At 41.5% G+C, this 12,077-nt stretch overlaps 1 protein-coding gene across 17 annotated transcripts in view; it reads left to right on the top strand.

Moving 5' to 3' along the window:
- The window catches only part of CSNK1G3 (casein kinase 1 gamma 3), a 133,345-nt gene that overhangs the window by 37,462 nt on the left and 83,806 nt on the right, over positions 1 to 12,077 (top strand). For all 17 annotated transcript variants that reach the window (XM_051843354.2, XM_051843350.2, XM_070076050.1 and 14 more), the window contains one exon: positions 8,285 to 8,325. In XM_051843354.2, the coding sequence (XP_051699314.1) occupies positions 8,285 to 8,325 (41 nt within the window). The remainder of the gene's footprint in view (positions 1 to 8,284; positions 8,326 to 12,077) is intronic.

Consider the following 12,077-nt stretch of genomic DNA (forward strand, 5'->3'; position numbering starts at 1 on the left):
TTGAATGATATTGAATTAAATACTTTGAACTTCTTAAAATGTTTCTGACTTTGCAGTTAGAGAAACCACATTATCTGGTTGTCTGACTTTGAACAGCATCCAGCCAGTATTTAAACCATGTGTAGGCACGATTAGTCACCAATAACACACCAGAACAACAGAAATATGTTACCTGCCACTGTGTTCTAGTGTTGTTTAAGCACTGAGGGCCTCAGCTTTCTTAACTTTAAAATGGGATTTTTTCCACTTCCAGGTTATTTAGAGGATTCAGTTTAGATGATAATGTAAGAAGACCAACACTGCATATAATTTAGTGATTTTTATTCAGAATTTATTTATTTCAAAATAACTGTGTATAGGTGTAATATACATACGTGCATGTATATTCATGAGCCATTTTTAACTAGGGCAGCATGAGGAACTACATGTACCATATACTAAAACTGCAGGTGCTGAATACCGGAAAGACAGTAGAACAGCCATTTCTTTCATAGTCCGTGAATAAGCAGGATAGGAATAGTATGGCAATTTGAGGTTGTTCTGTCTAATCTTTCAGTGTTTGATGTAGATTTATATATATCCACATACATTTGCATGTGCACCTATGTTTCATATATATTTACAATACATATACTTGTTAAGCTAATTAAGTCATCTTTCTTTCCTTATTTAGACGACTAACCGGTCATTTCACTGCTTTTGTAAAAAGTCCACAGTGGTTTCTCAGTTTAGAAGAAGTTAGTATAAGCATTATTCTTTCTATACTAAAAAAAAAAAAAAACAGGTTTGGATTCTTAAAATTCTTTTCCTTAAAACCTTATTTTGTAGACTTATCTTGAATATTTGGTTCCTGAGACTAAAATTTTTTGTGGTTAGTGTTAGATAAGAAGGTATTCATTTATATGTAAGCAGGTTTCAACAAAGGTGCTGTTGGTATTTGGGCTGAACAGTTCGTTTTTTTTTGGTAGAAGTTTGTCCCACACCTTGTAGGCCGTTCAGCCTTTTGTGCAGAAGCTAGGAGTTGGCAAGTCTACCCACAACTTAGAATATTCTCCATGTCCAGATGCCCCAAGGAGAGATGGAACCTAGTATCCCTGTTGAAACAGTTTTTTTTTTTAAGTTTTTTTTTTTTTTTTTTTTTTTTTTTATCTGACAGTCACAGTTACAGAGGGAGAGGGAGAGGCAGAGACAGAGGACTTCCATCAGCTGGTTCACTCTGCAAGTGGCTGAAACGGCCCGGGCTGAGCAAGAGGCTTCATCTGGGTATCCTACCATGGTGCGGCAGCCCAGACACGTGGACCATCTGCTGCTGCTTTTCCCAGGCCGTTCTCAGGGAGCTGGATCAGAAGTGGAGCAGCTGAGACTCCAGCTGGCACCCATATGGGATACTGGCGTCGCAGGCGGTAGCTTTACCTGCTGTGCCACAGTGCTGCCTCGGGAACAGTTATTTTTTAAAAAGATTTATTTATTTATTTGAAATTCAGAGTTACAGAGAGAGGGTGAGACAGAGAAAGAAATCTTCCTTCTGCTGATTAACTCTCCACAAGGGTGCTGGCCCTGGAATTAGCATTTTCTGCTTTGATCTTGTAGATAACAGAGTATGTAAGAGCCAATGAAAACAATACTCTTAGGAGTATTTGGGGGCCCGGCACTGTGGCATAGCAGGTTAAAGCCCCAGCCTGCAGCGCCGACTTCCCATATGGGCACTGGTTCGAGTCCTGGCTGCTCCTCTTCCAATCCAGCTTTCTGCTATGGCCCAGGAAAGCAGTAGAAGATGGCCCAAGTCCTTGAGCCCCTGCACCTGCGTGGGAGACATGGAAGCAGCTCCTGGCTCCTGGCTTCGAATTAGCTCAGCTCTGGCTGTTGCAGTCATTCAGGGAGTGAACCAGTGGAATGCAAGACTGTTCTCTCTCTCTCTCTCTCTCTCTCTCTCTCTGCCTTTCCTTCTCTCTCTGTGTAACTCTGACTTTCAAATAAATAAAATAATTGTTTTTTTTAAAAGAGTATTTGGGCCAGGCTGAAGCCAGGAGACAGGAGCTTCTTCCGAATCTTCCACATGTGTTGCAGGGGCCTGTGCACTTTAGCCATCCTCCACTGCTTTCCCCAGGCCATTAGCAGGGAGCTGGATTGGAAATGGAGCAACTGGGTTTGGAACTGTTGCCCATGTTGTATGTCATTGCAAGTAGTGGCTTAACCTGCCAATGCTACAACACTGGTCTCTGGAACGGTTCTTACGCATAATTAGTTAAAAAATTGAACATGAGTTTTTTTTAAAGGTAAGAATTTAATACAATAATTTAAGTAATATTTAAATTAATGTATTTATTATTTTTATATGTACTTGATTCTTTTTTGTTGTTTTTTTGTTTTGTTTTGTTTTATTTTCCATTTTTTTTTTTTTTTGATGGGTAGAGTTATAGACAGTGAGAGAGACAGACAGAGAGAAAGGTCTTCCTTCCGTTGCTTCACTCCCCAAGTGGCCACTATGGCAAGCACTGTGCTGATCCGAAGCCAGGAGCCAGGAGCTTCCTCCTGGTCTCTCATGCAGGTGCAGGGCCCAAGCACTTGGGGCATCCTCCACTGCCTTCCTGGGCCACAGCAGAGAGCTGGCCTGGAAGAGGAGCAACCAGGACTAGAACCCGGTGCCCATATGGGGTGCTGGTGCTGCAAGGTGGAGGATTAACCAAGTGAGCCACTGTGCCGGCCCTATACTCAATTCTTTTTTTTTTTTTAAACTTTTATTTAGTAAATATAAATTTCCAAAGTACAGTTTATGGATTACAATGGCTTTTTCCCCCCATAACTTCCCTCCCACCTGCAACCTTCCCATCTCCCGCTCCCTCTCCCATTCCATTCACATCAAGATTCATTTTCAATTATCTTTATATATAGAAGATCAATTTAGTATATATTAAGTAAAGATTTCATCAGTTTGCACCCACACAGAACATAACGTGTAAAATACTGTTTCAGTACTAGTTGTAGCATTAATTCACATTGGACAACACATTAAGGACAGAGATCCTACATGAGGAGTAAGTACACAGTAACTCCTGTTGTTGACTTAACAAATTGACATTCTTGTTTATGGCGTCAGTAATCTCCCTAGGCTGTAGTCATGAGTTGCCAAGGCTATATGGAAGCCTTTTGAGTTTTTCGACTTTGATCTTATTTAGACAAGGTCATAGTCAAAGTGGAAGTTCTCTCCTCCCTTCAGAGAAAGGTACCTCCTTCTTTGATGGCCCATTCTTTCTACTGGGATCTCACAGAGATTTTTCATTTAGGTTTGTTTGTGTTTGTTTGTTTGTTTTTTTTTTTTGGCCAGAGTATCTTGGCTTTCCAAGATACTCTCATGGGCTCTTCAGCCAGATCCGAATGCCTTAAGGGCTGATTCTGAGGCCAGAGTGCTGTTTAGGACATCCGCCATTCTATGAGTCTGTTGTGTATCCCGCTTCCCATGTTGGATTGTTCTCTCCCTTTTTTATTCTATCAGTTAGTATTAGCAGACACTAGTCTTATTTATGTGATCCCTTTGACTCTTAGTCCTATCATTATGATCAATTGTGAACAGAAACTGATCACTTGGACTAGTGAGATGGCATTGGTACATGCACCCTTGATGGGATTCTTAAAAAGTTGACTTGATGTAGTTGTGGTGTCATTTGATCTTTATGTGTTGGTGCCAGGGCCTGCACAGTTGGTGGTAGATGTATCTCTAGTGTTGGTTAACTGGAACCCTGAGGGGTGTTTTTTCACAGGCACTGAATGAGACCAAATATGGCTAAAAAACAGGGTTTTATGGCATACATTTTAAATGATTTTCTTTGTTATGAAGTTTAGACGTCTTAAAAAAACCTTTCTGGCTAGAACACCTGGCCCCTTCTGGGATCTGCCAGTTCCTAGAGACAGCAGAAGACGATGCTGCGTGCACATGTTTGATATGCAGCCAACCAGCTCATCAGCACACGGCCTCTCCCTGGTCAGTACACCATTTCAGGACCAGGCAGCAGGCAGGTGGGGACCACCTCTCTAGCGCACTGGTCACTGAGCTAGTCCAGCTAGCTGGCCCCCCGCTGTTTGTTGTATCCTGCCTTGCCTTGCCCTGGAGTCTCTGGTAAAGGCCTCGCCGAAGCCCTCCTCCTGCTCCCGTTCTCTGCCTCCCTAACTAACACCTGCTGTTGTCTCGGTGACCCTGTGTGGCCTGCAGTGCCACTCCGTCGCTTTAGAGCTGTGAGACTGGGGCACTGGGGCCTTTTCTGCGTCCTCTTGTGCTACACCTGACTGGTCATCACCCAGAGAGCGCTGAGCAGGAGTGGTGCATGTTATTTAGGAATCGCCATATCTGAAATAAGCCGTTATAAATTTGGACACAATTAACTCTGCTTCAGGAGTTTGCCCAACTTCTCATTTTTGTTGCTTCTCTTTCTATTGCTGTACAGCTCGTAACCCTACTTATTTTGTTGTATGTACTGGAGAACTGTTTTGTTCAGAATTCTGCAGGCCATTCAATAAAACATCAAATACATGGGCAGATTTGGCTGTGTTCTTCATTTTAATGTGTATAGGTTTTCTGTTGTTTCTAACTGAAGGGTATTATAAAACTTACATAAAGAAATAGCTAAGTAAAGAAGTAAAGAACCTGAAGTTCTAACAGAAAGTTCCCAGGATAGTGGTTGTTATTGAAAAGTTCATTTTTTTCTAATGTAACACAGACCAGAAGGAGAGCATTCATGGCTTCTGGGTCCTCTGGATCGATCCTTCCTTCCTTCCTTCCTTCCTTCCTTCCTTCCTTCCTTCCTTCCTTCCCTCCTTTCTGTCTGTCTTTCTGTCTTTCTTTCTTTTCTGGCACAGTTAGACAGTTGAGAGAAAGAGACAGAGAGAAAGGTCTTCCTTTAGGTGATTAACCCCCCAAATGGCTGCTACGGCTGGTGCGCTGCGCCGATCCGAACCCAGGAGCCAGGCACTTCCTCCTGGTCTCCCATGCGGGTGCAGGGCCCAAGCACTTGGGCCATCCTCCATTGCCTTCCCAGGCTACAGCAGAGAGCTGGACTGGAAGAGGAGCAACTGGGACTAGAACCCAGAGTACCGGCACTGCAGGCGGAGGGTTAGCCTAGTGAGTCGCGGCGCCGGCCATGGGACCTCTGTATTCTCAATGTGTGACTCAGTCTGTGCCGCGTGATTGCTCCATTTTTTGCCATCTCCCAGCTGGCAAGAAGAGACATTCCTGGGAGTGGGGAGTGGTCTATCTCAAGTCCACCCAGGCCAGAACTCAATCACCTGGCCACGCGGAACTGAGAGAGAGGCTGGGAAATGCTGCCTCTAGCTGCAGCCATTTTCAAATGTGGGTATTCAAACGAAGCGGACAGTGGGTATCGATGGACAATTAGGAGACCCTGCTATAAATATATGAGCTTACATAGTTTCTGAAGAACATGATTATCACTTCAGTACCACAACATGGGTGAAAGTGTCATTTGAAGTTCAATGTCGCAGTATGTGCTACTAGATATGTCTTTTGAAATTGGATTAAAACTTGGGTTAACTGGCCCCAGACCTCTTGGAGACTTGTTTGAATGTGATTCCCTCCGCACCCATATTCCCTCCCTCTCAACCATACCATACACACACATAGTTTGTGCATCATTTGTTTGTGTGTGAAACACACACTCATTGAAGGCTAACTGTGTGAGGCTATGGCTATGCTAAATGATGAAAATACATTTGTGTTTAATCTTTGTTCATGTATATAACTGTGACTCCCATTATCTTGAATGTTCAAAAATAGAAGATGCTTTTAAGATTTAGCACTTGATTGATTTATTTATTTGAAAAACAGAGTTAGAGAGAGAGAGAGAGAGATGGAGAGGTAGAGAGAGAGATGCTCTTTTATCCACTGGTTTACTTCCCAAATGGCTGCAAGACTGGAGCTGGGCCAGTCCAAAGCCAGGAGTGTCTTGCGAGTTCTTCCATGTGGGTGCAGAGGCTCAAGCCTTCTGCTTTCCCAGGTGCATTATCAGGGAGCTGGATTGGAAGTAGAGCATCTGGGACTTGAACTGGCGTCCATCTGGGATGCCCACAATGCAGGCGGTGGTTCTACCCGCTACACCACAGTGCCGGCACTGAATTTAGCACTGTATGCTGTGACCTAAAAGGTAGATACCAAATTATGTAAGAGCTATAAAAATAATACTTTTAAAAGCATTTGATGTGTTTGGATTTGTGGAGTCCATATTTAATGTAACATCTTGTGAATTTTTCCCCTGCATACTTGTGAATAATGAAGATAAACAAAACAGTTATGAAAAGATGATAATGTCTTGATGAAACAGAAATTCCATCTTTGAACTCAAAACCAGAGTTATTCATTTGTTAGTTAGATAACAGTTCCCCAAGATTACGTTCCTCATTGTAAGTATCTTTACTCACTGTAAGCTTATTAGGGGATACCTGAATCTTCCTACAAAGTGGATCTTTGGAAATGTAAATGACGGTGTGCTTATATGGTGAACTAATCAACAAAAATATGAAACAGTCTTTATTATATTTGATAAGTTCGGTGAGTACTTGGGTAGAGATTAATGTTTCCCACCCTTTGTACTGGCGTGGAGTTCCATCTTTGTGCCAACTGTATTGAATTTGTGAGATTTTAGGCCTTAGCATTAGTAAGAATGCTTGTTTTTTTTTTTTTTATCTTCACTCTGTTTTTGCTCATTTTTGTGTAAAATGACAAAATTCAGAGAAGTGTTATGATATGGATATGAAGAAACACTGTTGTCCAGTGGTGGCGATTGTGTGAGGCTGAGGTTCTGCTGGGAGGTGTTACCACCATCTGGCAGCTGCCGTGTGCAGAAACACGAGTGTGAAAGCTGCTGCTGCCCACCCCGTGTTCTGTTACCACTATGACCAGGGCCAGTTAGTTCCAGTCTTAAAAAACATTTCATTGATCTATTTTTATTTAATATAAAATATAATACATGTTGGAAAAATGTTAGAAATTCAGAAATACCAAGTTGTACTACTCCTCATTTTCATTCTTTTGAATATACTTATAAAGAAACATATTAATTTATATATTTATTAAGTTGTTATTTCTTCCAAAATTCCCTGTAGTTTTTTGCTTAGGCTACAGATGTTGACACGCTGGACTTTTCTGCATTAAAGTTGATTTAACATTGCCACAGATTACTATAATTCATGGGAATCTTTTACATGTTCATGATATTAAATCTCTATTCTGGTTTGTCATTCACTTGTTCTTTCTGAAATATGGTCTATTTTTTCAGCATTCCAGAAGTTGAAAATTTCCAACCAAATTTGTTTAAAAATTGGATCTTTTTTATATCCTGTAATGCTCAGAAATTACTCCCTGTCTTGGGATGATAAAAAGTTTTTCTTACTTTATAGCATATATTTAACTCTTAAAATACTTGCAATTAATTTGGGTGTGAGATGAGCCACAAATAATTCTTTTTTCCCTCAAAGAGGTTAAATAATTTATCAGCGCTCATTAGTGAGTAACGGTTTTCTCTTTATTCATAGTATTTTTTTACAAGAAGTTTTCTTTATCCAGGTGAAAGCCAGAGTTACAGAGAGAGGGAGAGACAGAGAGAGCTCTGCTGGTTCACTCTCCAAATGGCTGCAACGGATGGGGCTGGGCCAGGCTGAAGCCAGGGTCCTGGAACTCAAACCAGGGAAATGGAATGGGAATTGAAGTACCTGGGACCGGAACTGGCAACCGAATGGGATGCCAGTGTTGCAGGCAGCGTCTTAAGCTACACTATACCACTGTGCTGGCTCTATGATTTCATTTTATTTTAAATGTATGCCGTGTTTGCTATATGTACTAGATTAAACATGAACCCTAATAAGATTGTATCCCATAATAACGAAGAAGTTAACATGAAATGATGGTCAGGAAAGAAATTTTGTATTTCTGTTTTTAGGTAGGAGTTTTGGTTTCACAGTTCACTTAACATGTGTTTGACTGTTGATTACTTTCTTATTTGAATACAGTGGTACAAAAAATCAGTGTGTTTCCATCTGTGTATTTGTTAGTATCACTTTCTGCTCTGAAACTAGATGAAATACTAAATACAACACGGAGTTGATCATGAAATTAAATATTTCCTCAGTAAAGAGTATTGTTGCTGAATAGTTAGAAGCAAGAACGTATGCTTCACTTCAATATATTATGTGCTTTTTCCTCCAAAAGCATAATTTTACATATTATATCTTTAAAAATTAATTACTGACAAAATCTGACTTTTTTTCTTTCTTTTTCAAGGGAAAAATTTATACACAAATGAATATGTGGCAATTAAACTGGTAAGTTTATGTTTCTTTTTCCTTAATTGGTTCCTTGTTATTTCCTTAAAAGGGAAAATGATGTGCATAACTGATGTTTTGCTAATTAGCTTCTTCACATCATTCTGCTCTTCACATGCAGGTAGGATGTTGGTGATTTTCTCTGCCACAAAAATCAGTCTTTGTACTTGGCCAGTATTGTAGACTTCAGTTTGTGAATTTGGGCATTATTTTTTTGATTAAGGGATACGTTTTTAATTTTGTGAAAATTAAAAAGCAGTACCTCTCTGTGATTCAACCATTTGGACACTGCAGTGTGGTCCTTTTGACTTAGGATTGCATCTTCTAAAAACGTATTTCCAAGAACTTTCTCTGATTTCTTTTTCTGGTGGTATGGTTGGCCATTGCTTGGCACCCAGGGCTTCAGAAGTCCTGGATATGGGTTGGGGTAGCAGGGAAAGCGAACTCCTGTGCGACTGTTCTGAAGTCCTACGTGGCCAGCATGGCAGCTGTGCAGCAGAGACATCTGTGGGATTAACCGGGCCCAGGGATTGTTTTTCTATGATATACTTTGTTCAGGGACATATTTTCTCTCTGGCTTGCCGGCTTGATTTTCCCGTTTGTCCTGCTTTTGTCAATCTTGTTTGTGCCCTTACAAGCTCAGATAGTAGGGTGATGTGAATTAAAATATAAGAGGCACCAGTAGAGGAAGGGGCAAGTGAGAGAGAATAGAAAATCTTTTGAGATGAAGTGAAGAAACTATGCTACTCAGTTTTAAATGTCTGTGAATGTAGGCCCAGTGTCAGTGAAGTAATTACTGTTTATTTTCACTGGGAAATAAGATGCACAGCAGGTGTTGTGGTGACATGGGGAGAGCCTGGCTGGTTGACATTTGGGTTCCAGCTGGCTTTTCCTAGATAAGTCAATGTTGTAAGGGCTGATCCTTGGCTTTCTGACGCAAAGTCTGGGTGAGTGATCCCACCAAGACTGCCATGTTTCTGATGGGTGGATTCATGGTATTCTTTCACAATAATCAGCTCACAGTCCAGTGCTCAGGGATTTAGTAAGTATTCAGGAAAAGAGTTAAATTTCTAATTATGATGAGGCAAAATAAAGTGTGTTCTTCTGTAGTCTGATCTACTTAGAGAGCCATGTGAAAATTACAAGCTTCCTTCATGTGTGTGACATCAGGACAAAGGGAGTGTGTATGAATATTGATAAAGCAGCCCAGGATACAGGGGTTGACAGTGTTTGAACCGGTGTTGCTCGCTTTCATTTCTTTGGAATTCTTCCTTTTCCCATCTTCTAGGCCAGTGGTCTTGAGTTTAGATACTGCACAGCACTGGGGTGGGTGGAAGTGCCAGGATGGAAGTGTGGTAGTGGGTGTATCCTGTTACTGATGGAGGAGCCTGCAGAGAGGCGCTCCACTCCCGGGAGTAGGTCTTGTGTGTGAGTCAGCTCTGACTAGATTGGAGGGTGCAGTGTGTTCTGTAGTCATGGTCTGCTCAGAGTCATCCAAAGCATATGCTGGAAGTTCAGAAAACTCCATGAACTGTTGGACTGTAGTTTGTTAGTTTGCGTTTCCCTGTTATGTTTTTATTTGAATGAATTTTATGTGTTTGTAAGCATATAATTTTGTGCACAGCCTGCAACCAAAGTAATGAGTTAGAGATATTACTTTTGTATACTCGCAGTGGAATCTGATTTTTCTATGTTGGTACAAGTGAAGGCAGTGTTTGATAACATGGTGTTCAGAGAGCAGATTTCCTGTGACTGCTTTCAGCTTTGTCATCTCTTTTAAAGATTTTCACATTTATTTAATTTTACTCTGGTTCAGTTTGAAGGTTTGTTTCAGGGTAGTTTGTGGTTTTGACCTCATCCACCACTCTCATATCTTGCTGTTTGCACTTACTTAGTAACTGGTTTTCATGAGTGATGAAAATGTCAGCTGGAGGTAAGGTGACTGTTGTTGTAGTGTAGTATATTGTAGTGTAGTAAAATTTTACTACTAGGAAGGTGCTGGAATCAAGTTGAAGTGACTCACTTGAGTCAGATCTGGATCTCTATTTTTAATCTGGGGAATATTATTGATTGAATAAGTTAGATACATAATTTCACTTGTGATTGCAAAAGTGGGCATCTTTTTATTACATATTCAGTTTATGTACTTTTGGTAGTTAACTGAAAAATTGTGGGCTATAAAGCCCTTTGCAGATGATACCGTTTTAATTACTTTATACGTATTTTGAGAAAGATAAAATTTTAACTTATTTTATAGATGAGAGAACTGAAGAGTATAGAAACATTAAGTAACTTGCTGAAAATCACACAGCTAAGCAAATAAGTAGTGTTTTTTGAATTCAAACCTAGTACAGTTTAGTTTCAGTGTCTGTGCTGTTAACTGCTGTACTATCCTGCCTGTCAAGAACTAGGATCCTTGCTTTATTTTATAGTGCTCTTTTTTTTTTTTTAAAGATTTATTTATTTATTTGAAAGAGTTACACAGAGGAGGGGCAGAGAGAGAGAGAGAGGTCTTCCATCTGCTGGTTCACTCCCCAGTTGGCCGCAATGGCTGGAGCTGCACCAATTCGAAGCCAGGAGCCAGGAGCTTCTTCCCGGTCTCCCACGTGGGTGCAGGGGCCGAAGGACTTGGGCCATCTTCTATTGCTTTCCCAGGCCATAGCAGAAAGCTGGATCAGAAGTGGAGCAGCCGGGTCTTGAACCGGCACCCATATGGGATGCCAGCGTTTCAGGCCAGGGCGTTATCCCACTGCGCCACAGCGCCAGCTCCTATTTTATAGTAATCTTTATGATGATTGGTTTCCCAGTGAGAATTTCCTAGTTGCTTATCAGAAGTCTGCTGTTGGTCTGTGTGTGCTAGTATCCATTTCTTTTTAGTTATTCTGTTTGGGATTCATGTTTTTCTTCAATCTATGGTTTATCATCATCATCAGTTCTTCAGTATTCATAGAAATTATTTCTTTGGTTCCTACCTCTGCTCACCTTCTTTCCCCTGTCCTCCTGAGACTGTTATCCTGAGATGCATATTAGACCTTCTTGCTGTATTGTCATAAGTCTGTAATCTTTCTTTTTTCTTTTTTTTCTTTTTCTTTTTTTTTTTTTTTTTTTTTTTGACAGGCAGAGTGGACAGTGAGAGAGAGAGACAGAAAGAAAGGTCTTCCTTTTGTCGTTGGTTCACCCTCCAATGGCCGCCATGGCTGGTGCACGCTGTGGCCGGCGCACCGCGCTGATCTGAAGGCAGGAGCCAAGTACTTCTCCTGGTCTCCCATGGGGTGCAGGGCCCAAGCACTTGGGCCATCCTCCACTGCACTCCCGGGCCACAGCAGAGAGCTGGCCTGGAAGAGGGGCAACCTGGACAGAATCCGGCGCCCCGACCGGGACTGGAACCTGGTGTGCCGTTGCCGCTAGGTGGAGGATTAGCCTATTGAGCCGCGGCGCCGGCCTGTAGTCTTTCATAAGTGTGTTCTGTGTTTTTATTTTTAGAAAGATTTATTTATTTATTCAAAAGGCAGTATTAGAGGGAGGGAGAGACAGAGAGCGTGAGCGAGAAAGAACCAGAGAGAGAGAGAGAAACCTTTGATTCACTGTTCCATTCCCCAAATGGCTGCAATGCCAGGGCTGGGCCAGGTCAAAAACCAGGAGTTTGGAGTTTCCTCCAGGTCTCCCACATGGGGCAGGGGCCCAGGCCCTTGGGTCATCTTCTGCAGCTTTTTCCAGGCTATAGCAGACAGCTAGAATGAAAGTGGAACAGT

Source organism: Oryctolagus cuniculus, chromosome 6 (genome assembly GCF_964237555.1).
Source record: "Oryctolagus cuniculus chromosome 6, mOryCun1.1, whole genome shotgun sequence".
In the NCBI taxonomy this organism is placed as follows: Eukaryota; Metazoa; Chordata; class Mammalia; order Lagomorpha; family Leporidae; genus Oryctolagus; species Oryctolagus cuniculus.